Source organism: Myodes glareolus, chromosome 2, assembly GCF_982192425.1.
Source record: "Myodes glareolus chromosome 2, mMyoGla1.1, whole genome shotgun sequence".
Taxonomy (NCBI): Eukaryota; Metazoa; Chordata; class Mammalia; order Rodentia; family Cricetidae; genus Myodes; species Myodes glareolus.
In genome coordinates, this window is record NC_142027.1 from 92954364 (window position 1) to 92975322 (window position 20959).

The 20959-nt window shown below is 37.2% G+C and overlaps 1 protein-coding gene and 1 pseudogene across 1 annotated transcript in view; both read left to right on the forward strand.

The window, feature by feature from the left end:
* The first annotated feature begins 1489 nt into the window (after window positions 1-1489).
* The window catches only part of LOC125396952 (vomeronasal type-2 receptor 116-like), a 72640-nt gene continuing 53170 nt past the window's right edge, over window positions 1490-20959 (forward strand). Inside the window, exon 1 of the mRNA XM_087898037.1 lies at window positions 1490-1692. Coding sequence (XP_087754163.1) covers window positions 1490-1692 — 203 coding nt within the window. The remainder of the gene's footprint in view (window positions 1693-20959) is intronic.
* Window positions 15961-16367, forward strand: LOC125396953 (large ribosomal subunit protein eL34 pseudogene; annotated as a pseudogene).

Below are 20959 nucleotides of genomic sequence, written 5' to 3' on the forward strand. Positions count from 1 at the left end.
AAACCAAATATGGGTTTATGGACTGGTAATATACCTTAGAAAAAGCACTTGCCTAGAATGCAGAAGACACTGTATTTCATACTCAATGTTGCAAAGAATTAGAGAGTGTTACAAATAAACATTTTCACAAAAACATCTATTGAAGGCCACTTAAAGTACTTTTATCCAAAAAAAAAAAAATGAAGACTCTAGGGGATAGGAAGATGGCACAGTTGACCACAAAATATTAAGAACCTGAGTTTAGTTCCCCAGTTTTCACTTGTGAAGGCATTTGCCCTTTTTATCTACCTAAATTAGACAGTTCTGGTTTCACTAAGAAACCATATTCTAAAAAACTAAGATGGAGAGGAGTTAAGGAAGAAACCTAACTTCAACCTCTGGCTTCCACATGATGTCCACACATAAACACAGTTTACATATATACATAAAAACTTAGTAGTCTCTAGTTTCAAAACATTATTACGTTGGCAGAAAATTAAAGGCAAATGGGTCCATGTTTTATCCTAGCCATGTGGTTTCTCACATTATTAATGATTTATGTAGAATAGAACATGGCACAATTTATATACCAAAAAGGATATATCATTATTTAGTAAAGATAGGATAAAATTAAACACCACTACAAAATGACACTGAAATAGTTCACTTCCCTGATATTTTCCTTTGCTCCTTGGCAACAGATATATGTCCATATATTTTGCTTTCAATGTTTTTAGTGATAGAAAAATTTATTAATATTTTCTGATTTTCTTCTGTTTCAGAGGAGATGAGGGACAGATACACCACATACTATAAGAAAACCACAGACATGAGCAAAATAAATGCTGTGACATATAGATGAATTATAAGAACACTTTTTAAGCATAATCTCTAGTTCAGGTAGACCTTAACCATCCTAAGTATATAAAGATAATCTTGACCCCCTGATTTTGCTGTCTCTAGATCTTTCAGTGCTGGGATTAGAGATGCTAAAAACAATGCTCAGTTTATATGGTGCCAGGGATTAAACCCAAGGCCTTATGCCTGATAAAAAATAATTTCGCTATCCACTGACTATCCTTTACTACCCATTCCCCATCCCTCATGACAATATTTTTATCCCTAACTGAAGGTAAAAGTTTCATAGCACCAGTTTGGTCAAGTCTTTCCAGGAGTACTTCATTTCAGGAGGGAGCCCTGTTGTCAGTGGAACTAGATGAAATCATGACATTAGGGACTGGAGAAGTTGAGCCTCAAGCATATTTTTCACTTTATATACTTTTTACCTGGAAGTAGGACCCAGATGTGATGCCCCAGGATGAATGTTTTTCAGAATCCATCAGGGAAATATTAGTAATCTGAATTGAAGGATCTTTGGGAATGAGAGTGGCCATCATAGCCAACAAAAACATTGGAATTTACATGAACAGGTACAAGTACATGGGATATGTATACACCTGCCTGCTCTGAAAATTCAAACTCCACACAGTTTGACTTTGTAGATACTTTCATGATGCTCCCTCTGCTTTTTATCTTTCTGGTTCTGCTGTATTCCAGCTATGTTTATTCCTTTGATCGGTCTTTCTGTGCTAAAAAGACAGGAGTCAGTGTGTACAAGGATGGGGATATGGTGATTGCTGCATTTTTCCCACTTCATACTATTGTATATGATTCCGTCACTGAAGATCCAAGCACTGAGAGCCTCTATTATCAGTAAGTTCATTTTTCATTTCTTTGTTTTCTGTCTTATTTTTAAATAGATAATACCCAGAAATATTATGTGTGCATACATCAGTGCTGTCTACATCCTTCATACTGCTCTTTCTACTCCATATCCCAAGAACTGTTTCTAATTTATTTCTCTTCATTAGTTTTATTATTTTTTTACTTCAAAAAGAACAAATTTTTTTTAGTCTCCTTCATTCTACCTTCCCCTTTCTGAGACTCAATTCTTTCCTGATCATTCAAACATTCCTAACCCTCTTCCAGACTGTGTTGTCACTGAATAATATCCAATAGTACTATTTACAGTCACAATACAAGCCTCTGGCATCGAATATTTCCAATGCGTATAAGGAACATTCTCTTTCTGGGTAGTAAAGAATTGTTTTTTTAACTGTTTATATCAGCTTTTTGAGTTATTTGTATTAATGTGAGTTACTTGTACTTATATTGGTATAAAAACTCTGTCAAATGTATACTTGACAATGATTTTCTTACTCTGAGTTTTTTCTTCACCTGTTGATTACTGTGCAGAAGATTTTTAGTTTTATGAAGAACCAGCTGTCAAGTATTGGACTTAATACTTGGACAGAATCCTTCCCTACAATTCTGTCATGGTGTCACTGCCTATGTTTCCTTCTAGCAGTTTCAGTGTTTCAGACTTCACCTTTAGGTCTTAGACCCATTTGAATTTAGTTTTTGTGCAAGCTGATAGATACAGGTTATTTTCATTCTTCTGCATATGGACATCCAGTCTTCTCAGAACCATTTATTGAAGATACTTTCTTTTTTTGGCATAGTTTTTTTTTTTTGGCGTCTTAGTCAAGTACTAAGTTGCTGAAGCTACATGTACTCCTGTTTGGGATTTGATTTTGTCCCATTGGTCTACATGTATGCTTTGTGTCAGTACCATGTCATTTTATTACTATGGCTGTCTAATATATCCTAAGATCTGGGATGGGAATCCCTCCAGCATCATTCTTTTATCTCAGGATTGTATTGTGGTTTTATATAAATTATAGAATAGATTTTTTATTATTAAGAAAAATAAAGTGGGATTTTGCTGGAATTGCATTGAACTTCATTTCCTAGTGTCGTTTCTTCTTCAGAAGTTTAAAGTTTTCATTTTTTAAAAAAATCCTTTATTTCTTAGAGTTTATTTTCCTTGAGGCCATTGCATATATGCATGTGTTCATGATTTTCTTTTTTGTATGTTTGTTGTTGATGTATCAAAAAAGCTATTGATTATGCAAGCTGACTCCGTATCCTGCTATGTTACTGAATTTGATTATCATTTCTTTTCTGGTAGAATTCTTAGGATCTCTATTGTATAATATCATGTTATCTTTCATTAATAATAGTATAACTTATTCATTGCTTACTTGTATTTCCCTAACTTCCTTCTCTAGCTAATACTTCAAGAACAGTATTTAAAAGTAGTAGAGGTGGTAGACATTCCTGACTGAATTCTGAGAGGGATTGCTCAAGTTTGTCTCCATTTATGTTGATGATGTTATCTACAGAGTAGATTTAAATATAGATATAATCTTATTGTGTTGAGGTATGTTTTCTCTAGCCCTACAATTAATGACCTTGATCTTTAGTACATGATAAACTTTACCAAAGATTTTAAGCATCTATGGAAATAATCTTTTGATTACTATTGGGTATATATCCATTATGTGATTTATTATATTTATTTACTTGAGACATAGGTTGAACCATCCCTACATTTCAAGTGGAAAGTCAATTTGGTCGTAGTTGATCATCTTTTTATTGTATTCTGTTTGTAATATTTTGTTGACTATTTTTAGTCTGTGTTCCTCAGAAATATTGGCCTATGCTGTTGCTATCTGGTTTTTTTTGTAGAGTGATACTGGTTTTGTAGAAGTTTGGGAGTGCTCATTCTGTTTCTTTTCTCTTTTAATAATTTAAAAAGGATCCAAAAGAGTAAAAGTCTGGTAGAATTGTATTGTGAATCCATCTGGCCCTGAACTTTTTGGCTGAAGACTTCCCATTATTATTTTAATCTCATAATTTTTTGTGGTTCTATCTAAATGTTTTATTTCTTCCTGGTTTAATTTCGGGGATTAAATTAATGCCAGATTAATTAAATTAAAATGCCAGATTATTTGGCATAATCTGGAAAGTCATTTACTTTTTAACTTTTCCAAATTAATGAAATGCAGATTGTAAAATTTTCCCTCATAATAGTATCAATTTCTTGGGTGCATGTTATAATCTTTCCCTGTTTATTGCAGATTCTGCTAACTTGGTTTCACTCTTTCCCTATCTTTCTCTTTTAAATTGGAAAACAAAACAAAATATGATATTATTATAATATAATAGTGTAAGATCTTTAAAAACAGAATAGGATAAAACAAACAAGAAAAAGATCTAAATACAAAGCATAGGAAACATTCACAGACATAGAGACACAGTTTCACAACAAAGAAAACCCATAAAATTTGAAATTATTATATATGTATATATATATGTGTGTATATATATATATGTATATGTGTATGTATGTATCATTGTGAAGATAGACAGAGAGACAGACAAACAGTAGATAGGGAAAAAGAAATAACTTTAAGGAAGAAATTCCCAGAAAAAGCATTTAAAAACAAACAAAAAATTCTCCAAAGATATTTGATTCATTTTGTGTTGACCATCTACTACTGGACATGAGACATGCCCTTAAGTGGGGTCTGTATGTCCAGTGAGACTCCATTGGAAAGCACCTGATTCTTCTTTAGTTGGTGATAATCAACTGGAGATTGCTTTTGGATTAGGAAATGGGGATTGTGTCTACTTTGCCTTTCAGTGCTGAAACCTCATCTGGCTTAGACATGTGCAGGCCCTGTGAATGCTGCCAGTCTGTGTGAATTCATATGTGTGTCAGTCCTGATGTGTCTAGAAGTAATGTTTCCTCCATCCCTTCTAGCTTTTACAATCTTGCTGCCTCCCCTTCCATAGAATTTCCTGAGTCCTCTGGAGGTGTATTTGAGGGAGACATTTCATTTATGACTGAATGTCAAAGGACTCTCTTTCTCTGCATATTTTATGTTAGCTACTTATGATTTTAATTTTCCTCTCTGTCCTTCTGGGCCTATGTATTTGATCCATCACATGTTCTGTTTTACCTGAGATAAAGTCTGAATCCCTTAGACATGAACATTAAGTTCCTGAAGACACCAATTTGGATGACAACTTTCTGGTGCAATTATTGTCATATTCTCATCTGTGTCAGCCAAATCTTCAGTGACAAAGTTATCTATTTGTTTTTTAATTTTGGTCTTCATTAATTTATAGAAGTTTACTAAAATACTCACTTTCTGGTTTCTCCTGATTTTTTGTTCTTTCTTTTTAGTTGTTATAGTATTCAAATCAGTATGGTTTCTGACAATAGTCATTAGATTCATTAATTGCTCTAGGGAGAAGTATCTTTATGGTTACATGAAATAACTGAATTGGATTTGACATAGGGGTCTCTGAGAGGTCCCTCAATGACTTTCCCAATACAAAGGATTGTATTGAATGTCTCTTATCTATCTACATTTATTAGTCCAGTGCCAGACTTCGCCATATCTTGTGCATAATCCAGAAAGGAGAGGCTTTCTGATTGGATTATGCTTAGAAAAAACCATTGTTTCTAGGAATGCCATGTTTACAATCCCATTTAAGATAACTTGTTTACCAAAATTGAAACACTTTATATTTTAATTTTGCCTTAAACCTCTGGATGTCACCTCTTCTATCCATATATCATCATGGTCATGAGATTTATTGTATCTCAGTTGATGTGGGAGTCCCTTCTGTGTGCTGTATTTACCATTAATAAAAAAAGAAACTGCCTTAGCCTGTTGAGAAGGCAGAACTTAGGTAGGTGGGGAAGACAGAACTGAATGCTGGGAGAAAGGAGGGCAGAGAGAAACAGTATGAAGCCACCAGAGTCAACTATGTCAAGTCTTTGCCTGTAAGCCACTGCCACATGCCAATACACAGATTAATGGAGATGGGTTAAATTAAGATGAAAGAGTTAGCCAATAAGAAGCTAGAGCTAGTGGACCAAGCAGTGATTTAATTAATACAGTCCCTGTGATTATTTTGGTTCTAAGTGACCAGGACAAACAAGCAGCTCTCTTCCAAAAAATTGGCACCCAACATGGGACCAACTAAATCCACTTAAAAGTCTGAGAGAGTTTAAAAAGAAAGTCTAGACACACAAAAAAATATAGAGAGTTCAACATTGCTTCTTGCTGTTTGCTGGCAGCATGCCTCAGCTCCTTTAAAAGAGGTTTTCCTGACTCAGCAGCAGCAGCAGAAAAAAAAAGCTGTGCCCTTTTGAAATATAGGCATTTTGGAACATGCTGCAGATGTGACCTCTGGCTTTTTTGTGAGACCGAGTTTTTATATGGTAATGTGAGCAGAGTGCTGCAGCGTACTTGATGACAACTTGTACTGTGTGTTTGCCTGGAAATGGGGCTGTGTGTGTGGCTCAGAGGCACAAGCAGGTCCACCATGCTGGATTGGGTAGGGCAAGCAGGTGGTACCGTATTTGATCTAGTAATGTCACAGCTTAGATTCTTAAGTGCATAGCATTTTAAGAAGCAATTCTGGTCAAAAATAATTACAGAAATGCAATAAAGACAAATCCAGATAAAAAAGTTATAAATGGGTCATAGTGTTGGATAAGAAGACAGACAGTCATAGATTAAAGGAGTAAAGATAACAAAATAAATATTTTAAAACAAAAGAGTAAAAATAAGCCACATAAAAATGGAAAATTCACAGAGAGTCTGGATTATGCATATTATTGTGTATTCTTTAATTTTTTTTACTGTAAAGGAGCTAAGTACAGAGAGACATTTCATTGTATGGGCTGCTAAGCTAAACCAGCAGTTATATTATAAAGGTACCTTGACTTCAGAATTTGGGTCTCAGGATATGTTGCTTTGGAAAATTGGTTCTCCTATTGTCTCCACAGAGAATGAGAACCTATGGATTACTTTCAGGTTGGTGTGGTTTGATGGAACAAGAGCCCCAGAAAAGTCTCCATGAACACCCCAAAAATACCCTCAAAAAATTACTTCACCCAATAAACAGCAGGAAGAAGTTTGGAGAGAAATAACTATGCCCATATTCCCAAATATTGATTATAATTATTTGTTTACATTTAAAGGGGGATGTGATATAGAGATTTGCATTGGTATGGATCTTGGTTTATTGATACAAATTTAAGATCAATCTTGTTATATGTATATTTACGCCCTTGATTAAGGTATTGTGATTGTGTAATTTATTTCATAATGTACTGTATAATTAAGAAATATAGGTTAATAGATAATCATCTATAATAGTCAAGCTTGTAGTCATGTTCATTAGATTTTCTAGATTTACAGAAATGTATTTCAGATAAATAGGTATTCTTCAAATCTTTCAGAGACCTTCAAAATATCCTTCTGGAGTCTTAAGAGTTGAAAAATAAATATAGTTTTCCTTAGTTATGATAAAAGACAGAGTAGATATAAATATTATAACTGTAATTCTTGTTTGATAATCGTTTTGTTATATGTAATTTTACTATGTTAAAGTTAAAGCCTTCCTTACTATTGAAACAACAAAGGGGAGGTGATGTGGGAGTCCCCTCTGTGTGCTGTGATTATCATTAATGAATAAAGAAATTACCTTGGCCTGTTGAGAGGGAAGGGAAGACAGAACTGAATGCTGGGAGAAAGGAGGTTGGATAGAGTTACCATGGAGCCACCAGAGTCAGACGTGCTGAATCTTTGCCAGCAAGCCACTGCCATGTAACAATACACAGATTAATGGTGATGGGTTAAATTAAGATGTAAGAGTTAGGCAATAAGAAGCTAGAGCTAATGGGCCAAGCAGTGATTTAATCAATACGGTTCCTGTGTGATCATTTTGGTTCTGGCGACCAGGACAAACAAGTGGCTCTCCTCCAACACTCAGATCCATTCCTCCAAAGGTGCTGACATTGCCTTTAATGACCTAATTCTTTTTACATTGAGAATTAGCATTCTCAAAAGCCTAAAATTTAATTATTATTTGTCTAGTTTCTAAATTTGGTATCATTCTATTTACTGCTGATGCAAATCTTTGTAAGAAATCCAAGAAGATTTTTTTCCAGGCCTAGTAAGACTTTAGTAAATGATTCAACCTTTCCCACTTCAATTCTGTACCAAGCAGTCAAAGATGTTGCATGGCATAAAGCCAGGATGTGGTCATCATGTAGGAATTGTTTTTTTATAGTAGCATAAACTCCTTCTCCAAGAAGTTGATCTTGGGAGATTTCCATACCTCTAGAAACACTCCATCAGAAACAGGTCCTCCACTGTAATTGTGAGCCAGGCTCTAAAACAGCTTTAATTGTGTCCACCCAATCTTTAAGGATAACTGTATTACAAATTGACCACAAGTTAAATATTTGCTTCACAAAAGGTGAATGCATACCAGATGAGACTATTGCTTCCTTGATTTGTCCTTAAATTTAACATTGACACAGAAGTCCAATTAGCTGTAACAGATCCTCTACCATTTGATAATTCCTGCAAGGTTACTCTATAATATTGAGGTTGGTTGTTTGGAGACCTTAGGTTGTTCCTCTCCTTATAATGCAATGCCAAAATTGGTTCTTTATCAAATTCTTCTATCTGGATTTGGCTATCTCTGTGGAATATTTTATTAAATTTTTCTAAGGCATATATCTTGGCAGTCAAGCCAAACAACATTTCAAGAGACAAGCCAAGAATTAACAAAATGAGGACAAGGGTTATTAAAATGATAAATAACAGTATACCAATCTTGGTTTTTAATTCTTTCTTTTCATTGTTCTATTTTTAAATCATGCATTACATAGTCAGAAGAGACCTACCTAACTTTCACTGTTGTAGTTGTGTTTTCCCATGTTTAGCATGGGGAAAGAAACTTCACTTTAACTAATTCCTCCCTTAAGAATTCCCAATTTTCTCACCAAGTAGACCACAAATATTGATGGAGATATGAGGCTTATTGCTGTGGCATATATCAGTAAAAGCCTGACTGAATTTCAAGGCATCTAAATAGTTTGTCAACACCCCAAAAAGGGGTTCAAGGGAAAATCCACCAGAAAAGAAGGAAGAAAAACATAGCCAGTAGGGTGGTAACTCTGGCTGTGTGGGGCTCCAGCCTATACCAGGGACTGCAAAGTGAGAGGCAAACAACTTTTATTGTGAATTTGTACTCCAAAAATTGGGTGCCAGATGCATCATGAATAATAAAAACCCAGAGACAGATGTTTGACTTCAAACTGAAAAGCAAAAGCAAAGCAACCAACCACTAGAGAGCTCGTCTACAAAATCTTCATACTGAAAAGATAGTGAGATTCTGTCCTATTCTGTCTTATATTTCTCTCTAGTGCTTCAGCTTTTACTCTTGTTGCCAAAGAACTAAATTCCTGAGATTGTGGTTGCTTTGTCTTTCACTGCCCTGTTTTGCTGTTTTCAGCCATCCTTTCACCTTATTGTGAACCTTTGAAGACCTTAGACCTTTCTCCTCAGAAATAAGTTCTGCTGTGTTTTTAAATGTCTTTGTTTGATTGAGATGAATATGGGAACTATTCTTAATTAATTTATTTTTATAAAACAATCTATTCTCCTTTTACATACCAATCCCAGTTCCCATTCCCTTTCCTCCTCCCACTCCCTTTACCTTCTTTCAGTTCCCACATCCACTCCTCAGAGAAGGTAAGGCTTCCCATGGTGAGTCAACAAAGTCTAGCACATGGTTCTGAGGCATAACTAAGGTCACTCCACTATATCTAGACTCAGCAAGGTATCCCTTAAAAGTAAATGAGCTCAAAAAACCCAGTTCAAGCAGTAGGGATATATCTGATCCCATTACCAGTAGCCCCATAGACTTCCCTAGCCGTACAACTGTCAACCACATTCAGAGGCCCTAATTTGGTCCTATGCTGGTTTCCCTACTGACAATCCAGAGTCAGTGAGCTCCCATTAGCTTAGATAAGCTGTTTTAGTGATTATCCCTATCATGATCTTGCTCCTGTTGCTCATGTTATTGCTCCTCTCTCTCTTCCACTGGACTTTTGGAACTCAGCACAGTGCTTCACTATAGATCTCTACATCTGCTTCCATCAGTTGCTGGAAGAAGGTTCTATTATGACAACCAAAGTATTAATCAATCTGATTACATGAGAAGGCCAAGTCAGGAACTCTCTCCACTGTTGCTTAGGATCTTAGCTGGGATCATCTTTGTGGATTACTGGGATGTTTCTTAATGCCAGGTTTCTTGCTAGCCCCATAATGGCTCCCTCAATCAAGATAGCTCTTTCCTTGCTCTCCCTCTTTTTCCTTCCTATATCTTATGTACTCCTCCCCCTCCCCTTATCCCCTTTTCATTTCCTTTGTCATTCCCTTCTTCCTCAACTCTCACTCTCCCAATTTCTTAAGAGATCTTGTCTATTTCCCATTCCATATGTTTCTCTTAGGGTTCTTCTTGCTGTCTAATTTTTGTGGTCATAGAATATAGGATGGATATATCCTTTGCTTTACATATAATATCCACTTATTAGTGAGTATTTACCATGTCTGTCTTTCTGGGTCTGGGTTACCTCACACAAGATTTTTTTTATAGTTCTATCTATTTGCATGCAAATTTCAAAATGTTATTTTTTTTTACCACTGAGTAGTACTCCATTGTGTAAAAGTACCACATTATCTTTATCCATTCTTCTGTTGAGGGGCATTGAGGTTGTTTCCAGGTTTTGGATATTATGAATAATGCTGCTACAAACATAGGTGAACAAATATCCTTGTGGTATAAGTCTAAATTATTTGGGCATATGCCCCAAGAGTGGTGTTGCTTAGTTGATTCCCAATTTTCTGAGAAACCACTATACTTATTTCCAATATGCCATTCCACCAACAGTGTAGTGCTCCCCTTACTCTGCATCCTATCCAGCATAAGCTACCATTGGTGTTTTTGATCATATCCTTTCTGAAAGGTGTAAGATGAGGTGGTATCTCAGTGTCATTTTGATTTGCATTTCCCTAATGGTTAAGGAAGTTGAGCAGTTCCTTAAGTGTCTTTTTGCCATATGCAATTCTTCTGCTGAGAATTCTCTATTTAGATCTGTACCCTATTTTTAACTTGACTATTTGGTATTTTGATGTCTAGTTTCTTGAGTTCTATATATATTTTGGAGATCAGTCCTCTGTCTGATGTGGGGTTGGTGAAGATCTTTTGCCATTTTGTAGGTTGCCATTTTGCCTTATTGAAAATGTCCTTTGCATTACAGAAGCTTCTCAATTTTTTTTATTAAAAATTTTCCACCTCCTCCCCTCCTCCCACTTCCCTTCCCTCCCCTCCCCCACACCTTCTCCCCTCCTTCTCCAGATCAAAGAGCAGTCAGGGTTCCCTACCCTATGGGAAGTCCAAGGTCCTCCCCGCTCCCCCCAGGTCCAGGAAGGTGAGCATCCAAACAGACAAGGCTCCCACAAAGCCCATCCATGCAGTAAAATCAAAGCCCAGCATCATTGTCCTTGGCTTCTCAGTCAGCTCTTATTGACAGTCATATTCAAAAAGTTCAGTTTGATCACATGCTCCATCAGTCCCATTCCAACTGGTCTTGGTGATCTCCCATTAGATCTGTCCTACTGTCTCAGTGGGTGAACACAACCCTTGCAGTCCTGACTTTCTTGCTCATGTTCTCCCTCCTTCTGCTTCTTATTAGGACCTTGGGAGCTCAGTCCAGTGCTCCACTGTGGGTCTCTGTCTCTATCTCCATCCATCACCAGATAAAGGTTCTATGATAATATATAAGATATTCATCAGTGTGGTTATAGGAGAAGGCCAGTTCAGGCACCCTTTCCTCTTCTCAATCTTAAGAGATACCATTTATTTATTGTTGTTCTCAGTGTCTGTGCTACTGCTGTTTATGTTTAGGAACTGGTCTCCTGTATCCAAAAATTCAGGAATGCTGTGCACTTTCTCTTCTGTGAAGCTCAATGTGGCTGGATTTATATTGAGGTCTTTGTTCCATTTCAACTTGAACTTTGTGCAACACATCTATCCAGGATGTTCTTGCTTTGGGGGTTTCCATTGAAAAGCTGGGTGTACCTAGTCTATTTGGATGCAAAGCTTCTTAGGCCTGGATGTAGTGGGGGCCTTGGACTTCCCACAGGACAGGGTTCCCTGTCCTCTCTTAAGGAGGGAGGGGGAGGGAGGAGGGGGAGTGGGATAGTGGGAGGGGAATGGGAGGAGGGGAGAAAGTGTAAATTTTTGAATGGAAAAAAACAGATTAGCTGAAATGATATTTGTAAATATATATGGCCTATAGCGTGATAATTCAATAAAGACAATGAAGTTTTAAAAAAAAAAAGCTGGGTGTAATTTGATAGATTTGCCTGAATATGCTACCTGGCTTTTTTCATTTTCAGTTTTTAATATTCTTTTTTTATCATATTTATTTAGTATTGGTTATTATTTGGTGAGGGGACTTTTTGGCCCAGTCTATTTGGTGTTCTGAAAGCCTCTTGTATCTTCATAGGCATATCCTTCTTTAGGTTGGGAACGTTTACTTCTATGGTTTTGTTGAATATATTTTCTATGTTTGTGAGCCAGAATTCTTCTCCTTCTTCTATCCCTAATATTCTTAAGTTTGATCTTTTCATGGTGTCCCAGATTTCCTTGATGTTTTGTGTTCAGAATTTGTTGTATTTAACATATTCTTTGACAAATGAATCTATTTCTTCTACCTTATCTTCAAAACCTGAGATTCTCTTTTCCATATCTTGCATTCTTTTGGTTATGCTTGCCTCTATAGTTCCTGTTCATTTACCCAGATTTTCCATTTTCAGAATTTGTTTCATTTATGTGTTCTTTATTGCCTCTATTTCAGTTTTCAAGTCTTGAACTGTTTGAATTGTTTGTTTCACCTTCTTTTTTCTTGGTTTTCTTGGCTTTCTTTAGGAGATTTGTTGATTTCTTCCAATTTTTGTCTTTTCCTCTATTTTTAAGGCAATTTTTAATTTCCTCTTAAGGGTCTCTATCATCTTCACTAAGTTATATTTAAGATCATTTTCTTCTGTTTCTTCTGGTTAGGATATTCAGGTCTTCCTATTCTATGACCACTGGTTTCTGGTGTAGTCATGTTGATTTTTAGGTTGTTAAATGTATTCTTTCATTGATGCCTACCCATTTCTTCCTCCAATTGCTTCAGGCAATATCTTTACTTCTTGGTCCAATCCTTACAGTCAGTGTCCTTGTTTCAGGGAACTGCTGACGTATAGGGCAATGGGTGGGTTTGGGATGAAGTGGGTATTGTTGATTACAGTGTCTGATTGATGGAGGGTAGAGCAGCCTGCTTACAGAATACTTACCTGTTGGCCAGCTAGTGAAGCTGAGAAAAGTGGAGGAGGGACGTAGCGTTTTGCCCTGGGGTATAGAGCCTAGAGACTGAGCTGTCCAGCTGTTGAGCTGGTAACCACTTACCTCTTGGTCTTCTTTGTGCACTCATGGTTTGTACATCAGAGGCCTTCTGAGCTCCTGGGGATGGGAGGATGTGAAAGTGGAGTGGGACTTGGAGATTACTGGTTCAAATTGTTGCAGTGGTTGAAGCAACCTACCTGAAGGATGCTTGCCTGCTGACAGGCTGGTGATACTGAAGCAGGTCTGGAAGAGGTCCATGGTTTTGACCTGGGGCTTAGGGTTTAGAAATTATGCTGTCCAGCTGAGGAGTTTGTCACTCACCTCTTGGTCTGTTCTGAGCAATCACAGTCTGTGCATCGGAGATTCTCTGAGGTTGTGGGGAATGGGTATGTTTGGGGGCAAAGTGGGACTTGTAGCTTACTGGGTCTGATTGATAGGAGGGTGTTAGAGCAGCCTTCCTGCTGGCCAGCTAGTAAAGCTGAGGCGATTGGAGGATAGGCTTGGTGTTTTGCCCCGGGGCCATGGGCCTAGAGACTGGGCTATCCAGCTGGAGATGGTCACTCATCTTTAGATCTGTTCTGTAAAGTTGCCTTCTTTTCTGAGTATGGGAACTTCTAAATTGCATTTCAATTTTTTCTCTCTCTGTATTTCTGTCTGTCTCTCTTTGTATCTTTAGACAACTTCTCTTTATGTAGCTCTGGCTGGCCTGGAACTTATGTATATCAGGTTGGCTATGAACTTAAAGAGATCTGCCCCTGCTTCCTAGATTCAGGGATTAAAGGCATGCACCACGATACCCCTAGTTCTCACGTTATTTTTTTAGAAAATAATATTTATAATGCTTTAAGAGCAATTCTAATTTAAATATGCATATTTGTCTAAAAACTTTTTGAATTTTACATCCCTCCATCTCGCCTCCAGTATTCAGAAATAAATAGGCTTTTAAGTTTTTCCAAATTTTTGTTTAGACTTGACCTACTACTTTAAGGTGGGAAAGTATATTCTATATGTTATCTACTTAAAGTCTATTATCTTGTGTCTTTTTTTCTTTTAAAAAAATAGTGCAAGTATAGGTTTTTCTAAATAAAGGTCTAGTTAAAATATTTCAAAGGACTGTCTCAAAACTTACATATGAAGCATTCTAAGTTTGAAGGTGTACAGTTCTAAAAATTGTGTGTGTGGGGGGATGACATATATGCAGCTCTATAGACTTGTATGTGGAGGTCAGAAGGTGACAATGACTATCACTAATAAAGTGTGATTTGCCTTGTTTTCCGGAACAGTGTCTCCTATTTGCCTAGCACTTGTCAAGTAAGATGCGTTGTCTTCAGTTTCTTCCTCCTCAGAGTATCAGTGTATATACCACAACTTACATCTTTTTGCTTTTTACATGGGTTCTGGAATAGAACTCAGGTTCTAATGCTTTTAAAACAAGCGTTGTACTATTATTGCCCCAGCTTCTAGTTTGCCAAATTTTAATACTATTATATTATGTTTGTGTAAAATGTTACTTGAAGAAGCCTGTGCATATTATAGCAGTCAACTGTTTAATGGGGACGGCTGTATTTGGATTGTTTAGGATAATAACATCTAAACTGTCTTTTTTCAAATACTGGCTGAGTAAGTTGAAAGTCTATTATATTTGTGAGTTTTTAAAAAGGTTGTGAAACATAGTGACAGCACTAAGTAGACTCAAAACCCACAGAAGGAGTGGTGGTGTGGGGGTGGACAGGGAAGGAATTAGAAGGGAGGAAATGGTGGTGCATGTAATTAAAACACATTACATACATGTATAATATTCTCTGTGGATTATAGGGTAGCCTGGTCTACAGAGCAAGTTCCAGTACAGCCACGGATACACTCCAAAAGAATAATAAAATGGAGTATGAAGATGGCTAAGTAAGTAAAGAGTTTGCCTTAGAAATCTGAAGACCAGAATTCAAATTACCCAAACCCCCATAGCGAGCTGAGTGCAATAACACTTGTCTATAATCCCACCACTGTTATGATAAAATAAGAAGCTGAGATAAGGTAATCCCTAGAAGGGACTGCTAGACTGGTGCATGCAAAAGAAGAAAATAAAAATATTACTCCTCAAATAAAGTGAACAGTGAGGAGAGGCTTTCAATATTGTCTTCTAACCTCTATATACACATCATCACATGCATACCTACAGAATTTTGTATCCTGCTGCAGAGATACTTGGACATCCATGTTCATTGCTGCTCTGTTCACAATATCCAAGAAATGGAATCAACCTACATGTCCAAAAACTGATGGATGAGTAATGAAAATGTGGTAAATATACACAATGAATGTTACTCAATTGTAAAGAAAACTTAAATCATGAAATTTTAAAATGTAAATGAACTAAATCAGAAAAATTATACTGAGTGACATCACCCAGGCCCAGAAAGACAAATGCCATATGTTCTTTCAGATATGAAAGTCGTAGCTGTCGTTATTTATCTGTGTATTTGACATGAAGTATATGTGGGAACTAGAAATGAACTGCTGGTGGCAGAGCTGGGGTGGAAGATGGTAGAATATGGATAAAATGTAAGTAAAGAAGAATACTAGAAGAAGAACCCAAGCACGTGGAATGGGAGACCAAAAAAGGACTTATTCAAAATACACATGAAGAATATACTTGGAAACCTATGATTTTGCAATCCATGCTTTAAAAAATGACCCATGTGTGGTAGTGCACACCTTTCATCCCATTACTGAGGAGACAGAGGTAGGCAAATCTCTGTGAATTTAAGGCCAATATGGCCTACATAAAAATTTCCAACCTAGCTCTTCTGGGGACGGTGCTTAGAGGCACTCAGAATGGTTCAGCATTTGACAAACCGTTGTAGGCTTTCCTACAACACAGCCTCCAACAAAACTAAGCTGTCTCGAACCCCCGGCAACAGGATTGTTTACCTTTACACCAAGAAGGTTGGGAAAGCACCTAAATCAGCATGAGGTGTGTGCCCAGGCCGACTCCGAGGGGTTCGTGCTGTGAGACCAAAAGTCCTCATGAGATTGTCTAAGACAAAGAAGCATGTCAGCCAGGCCTACGGTGGCTCCATGTCTGCCAAGTGTGTCCGTGACAGGATCAAGCGGGCTTTCCTTATTGAGGAGCAGAAAATTGTTGTGAAAGTGTTGAAGGCACAAGCACAGAGCCAGAAAGCAAAATAAATGTGCAGCTTTTTAATAAAGGTCAAGGCTTTGTCCGTGGAAAAAAAAAACAACAACAAAAAAATTCCAACCTATACTGAGCTATACAGTAAGAAGCTCATATATATATGAGATATATGTTAAAAGGTAATAGTAGAATATTTGATTGGTAAAAGAGGGGGAAATACAGGTAGCTACAAGTTTAAATGGAGATGAAGAAAAGAGTGTGGAACCAAAGATTGGTAGGAGTGTACTTTCTAAGGTTTAAGAAGTCTGATGGTGTTCGACTAGTTTGTAAGCTACTTAAAAATATTTTAAAGTAATTTGAACAGAAGTACCCTGCATAAGTTAACTATGATGATCCTGGGAAACATGGGTTATTAAATAAAAATCTCAGTGCCAAACTCAGACTACCTTCCTCTCCTATTTACTTGTCAGAAAAGACCCAGAGTCATCTAAACAATAAGTTGATTGCTATTGCTCTTAGCTGCCTAAAACATCTAGATGGTTAAGACACCACAGATTTTGGTTACAAATCACAGAGAAATCAAGCTCAAAGTGACCAGAAAATGCTCCCTGATGAATAGCTCCCTGATGAACAGAAGGTGCTATACAGGTTGCTGAGGAAGAAAAGACGCCAATGGTCTTCTCTAGGACTAGACCCTACATGCCACAATACCAACCTGCTAGGCAAGTTGTATCCAATGATACAATAGGAGCAACACTATTTATAGGAGTACTCAACCACTTCTTGATTAGATTTTGAGTCCTGTTCTATGGGAGAGAATTTGTCCTTGGTACTTTTAAGTATGGTCAAAAGCCATGACTAGAAAAGTCACAGAACCCTAGGGGGACAATCTATTTTTTAAATTGTCAAGTCATCAAATTTCCTCCTAAATGTTTATATCCATAGATTCCTGCTAATAACAACCATGGTCAAAGAAACTTTTTATTGTGGTAGATAAAGATTAAAGCAAAGAGGGATCACTGTTCATAGTATTAAAAGTGAGCAAACTTGAATGTTCTCTCCTAAGATGGGACAACTGTAGTAAGTACCTCCCAAACAAAAGTTCAAAGAAGAGTTCAAAAATAATGTAAGAGTGGAGAGGAGTGCTGAGAAATATCCTCTGGATATGGCATGGCTTTTGAAAACACAAACTGACTATAAAGAAATAAAATTGGGGCAAAATTGTGCTTCCAAGGAACCACCCCAGCTGAGGAGATACTGGCAATTATGGCACTGAGGTGGGTAGAATCATTTTTCTTTAGGAGTGTGGACACTGGTAGATTTCCCACGCCTCAGTGAATGACCCTACACCCTTGCAAATATGGGTAGCAGTAATTGGATTCCATAGCTTGTTACCTTCTGGGAAAGGTAAAATTTGTTTTCTCTAAGAGAATGTCACTGGGTATACATAACCACATTCCAGAGCAGGTCCCACAGCAACACAAAACAGACTCCAAGTTTTTACTGAAATTTTTGGGTTATTTTTGGTATTTTTAAATTGAGTTTGTTTGTTTATTTTGACAAGTTTTTTGTCTTATGTTGAGAGAAAGAGGAAGAGCATGAGTTATGTGTAGGGAGATGGGGAGGATCTGAAAGTTGGCAAAGGGAAAGAACGTGATCAAAATAGGCATATGTAAATTTTTCAAATGATAGTTTTAAACTTCAAAAAAATAGAAATCAAGTAAATCAATAAATATAAAATAACTACATGAAGTTGGGAAGGTAATTTAATGGAGGAATCCCAGGGTAAGTCAGAGAAGGAAAGTGAAGATGGATATGATCTGTATACAATATGATCTGTATACATTGTACACATGTATAATGTTTACGAAGAATAATATTTATCAATTTTCTTTTTTCTTTATTCTTTTTTATCTGATACATCCTGACCATAGTCTCCCCTTCTTGCCCTCTTCTTAGTTTCCCGCCACACACTTTGCCTCCATTTTCCCTTAAACATACCAGGCCTCCCAGAGATGACAAGCAGACATGGCATAATAAGATGCAATAAGACGAGGCACAAACCCTCATACCTAGACTGGATGAGGCAATGCAGTAGCAGGAAAAGGATCCCACAAAAAAAAACAAATTAAACAACACCCGTATGTATACAGACGTTCTACTGCAGAACCATGTAGGCTCTGTGATTGCCCTTTGGTTTCTCTGAGCCCCTATGAGACCTGCTTAGTTGATACTGTGGGCCAAGTTCTCCTAGTGTCCTTGATCCCTCTGACTCCTATAACTCTTCCTCGCCCTCTTCTGCAGGGTTCCCATGCTCCACTTAATGTTTGGCTGTAGGTTTTTGCATATGCTCCCAACAACTACTGGAGGAAACCTAACTGATGATGACTATGTTGCCACTGATCTATCAGTACAGCAAACTATCATTAGGAATCATCAACTTTTCTTTTGTTTGTTTGTTTGCTTGCTTGCTTGCTTGCTTGGTTGGTTGCATGGTTGCTTGCTTGTTGGCTTGCTTTGTCAGTCATGTTTGGTTCTACCCTAGGTGTATGAACCATCCAGCTTCTGGATCCTGGCCATCCAGGGGCAATATTGGACATGGGTTCTCTCTCCTGGCTTGGCCCTGAAGTTAGACCAGTCATTGGTTGGCCACATATACACAAACTCTGAGCCAACCTTTTCCCAACACATCTTACTGACTGGATAGGTTGTGGGTCAAAGATTTTGTGACTGGGTTGGTATACCAGTCCTACTACTAGGTGTTTAGTCTGGTTACAGAAGATGGTTGATTAAGGCTCCATATTCTCCAATACTAGGAGACCTCATAGAGTCACCCTATGTTCCAGGAAGTTTCTTCTGCACTAGGTTTCCACATGACTCCCAAATGGCCCCAGTTCCAGTCACCTCTCCCAGTACTCTCTCCCTCCAACTCCCCAGACTGATCCCTCCTGTCCACATTCCCACCCACTCCCAGACCACCCAGGAACTCTAGTCTACTTCCCCTTCCCAGGAGATCAATGTGTACTAATTGAGACTTCCTTGTTACTTAGCCTCTGTGGGTCTACAGATTATAGTATTATTATCCTTCATTTTACAGCTAATATCCACTTATAAGTGAGTACATACCCTATTTGTCTTTCTGGGTCTGGATTACACACTCAGGATGCTTTTTCTAGTTCCACACATTTGTCTGCAAATTTTTAGCAGCTGAGCAATATTTTACTGTGTAAATGTTCCTTAATATCTTTATCCATTCTTTGATTGAGGGACATCTAGGTTGTTTCCAGTTCCTGGCTATTACAAATTCTTCGATTGAGGGACACCTAGGGTGTTTCCAGTTTCTGACTATTATGAATAAAATTGCTATGAACAAAGTTGAACAAGGTCCTTGTTGTATGATTGAGCATCTTTTGGGTTTATGTCCAAGAGTGGTATGACGGCGTATTGAAATAGATAAATTTCCAATTTTCTGTTTCTGAAAAACAGTCATATTGATTTCCATAGGGGCTGTGGGAGTCTGTATTTCCAACAGCAATGAAAATGTGTTCCCCTTGCACCACATCCTTACCTGCATAAGCTTTCACGTGTGTTATTATTGATCTTAGCCATTCTGACAGGTATAAGGTGAAATCTAAAAGTAGTTTTGATTTGCATTTTCCTGATAACTAAGAATGTTGAACATTTCTTTAAGTTTTTCTTAACCATTTGAAATCCCTGCATTGAGAATTCTCTGTTTAGATCTTGTTCCATTTTTAACTTAGATTATTTGGTTTGTTGATTTCTAGTTTCATGAGTTTTTTCTACATTTTGGACATGAGCCCTCTACTGGATGTGGAGTTGGTGAAAATCTTTTCCCATTGTGTAGGCAGATATTTGGAGCTATTGATGGTTTCCTTTACCATACAGACGCTTTCAGTTTCATGAGGTTACATTTATTAGCTCTTGATTTATTACACTATTGGTGTTCAGTTCAGGAAGTTGTCACCTTTGCCAATGCATTCAAGGCTATTCCCTACTTTGTCTTATATTAGGTTCAGAGTATCTGATTTTATGTTGAAGTCTTTGATCTGCTTGAAATTGAGATTTGTGCAGGGTGATAAATACGCACAAATATGTATCTGCCTCCTTCCACTTGCAGACAACCAGTTTGACCAGCACGATTTGTTGAAGGTGCTTTCAACAGCACTGAGTCTATTAGTTTTCTCCTTCAATCTTATATTTCTTTCTATGGCTGGAATTAAAGGCATGCACCATGGTCCAGTTTCTATGGCAAACATATTTGAAAAGCTGAAGAGCGTTTTGACATCATATAGAGAGTTGCAGTGTTTGAAGCTTGTTCTGCTGCTTTATGGTCTTGTTTGGGAGAGTATTTCCTCACTATGCTCTCTTCCCTACATTTTAAAATGGTAAAATATATCTTGTGCCATTATATGTTGGAAGTATGTGATATTTTTTTAATTTTGCTTTTATAGGTGATTAATGATAAGAGATTTCATGAATCTCAGAAGAGACTTTGAAGTTTGGACTTTGGAACATCGTTAAAACTGTGATAGACTTTGGGAACTTTTGAAGTTGTAGTAAATTCATTTTTCATTATGATATTGTTACAAGCTTATTGGGACCAGGGAGTGGAATGTGGTAGTTTAAATGTAAATGACTCACATAATCTCA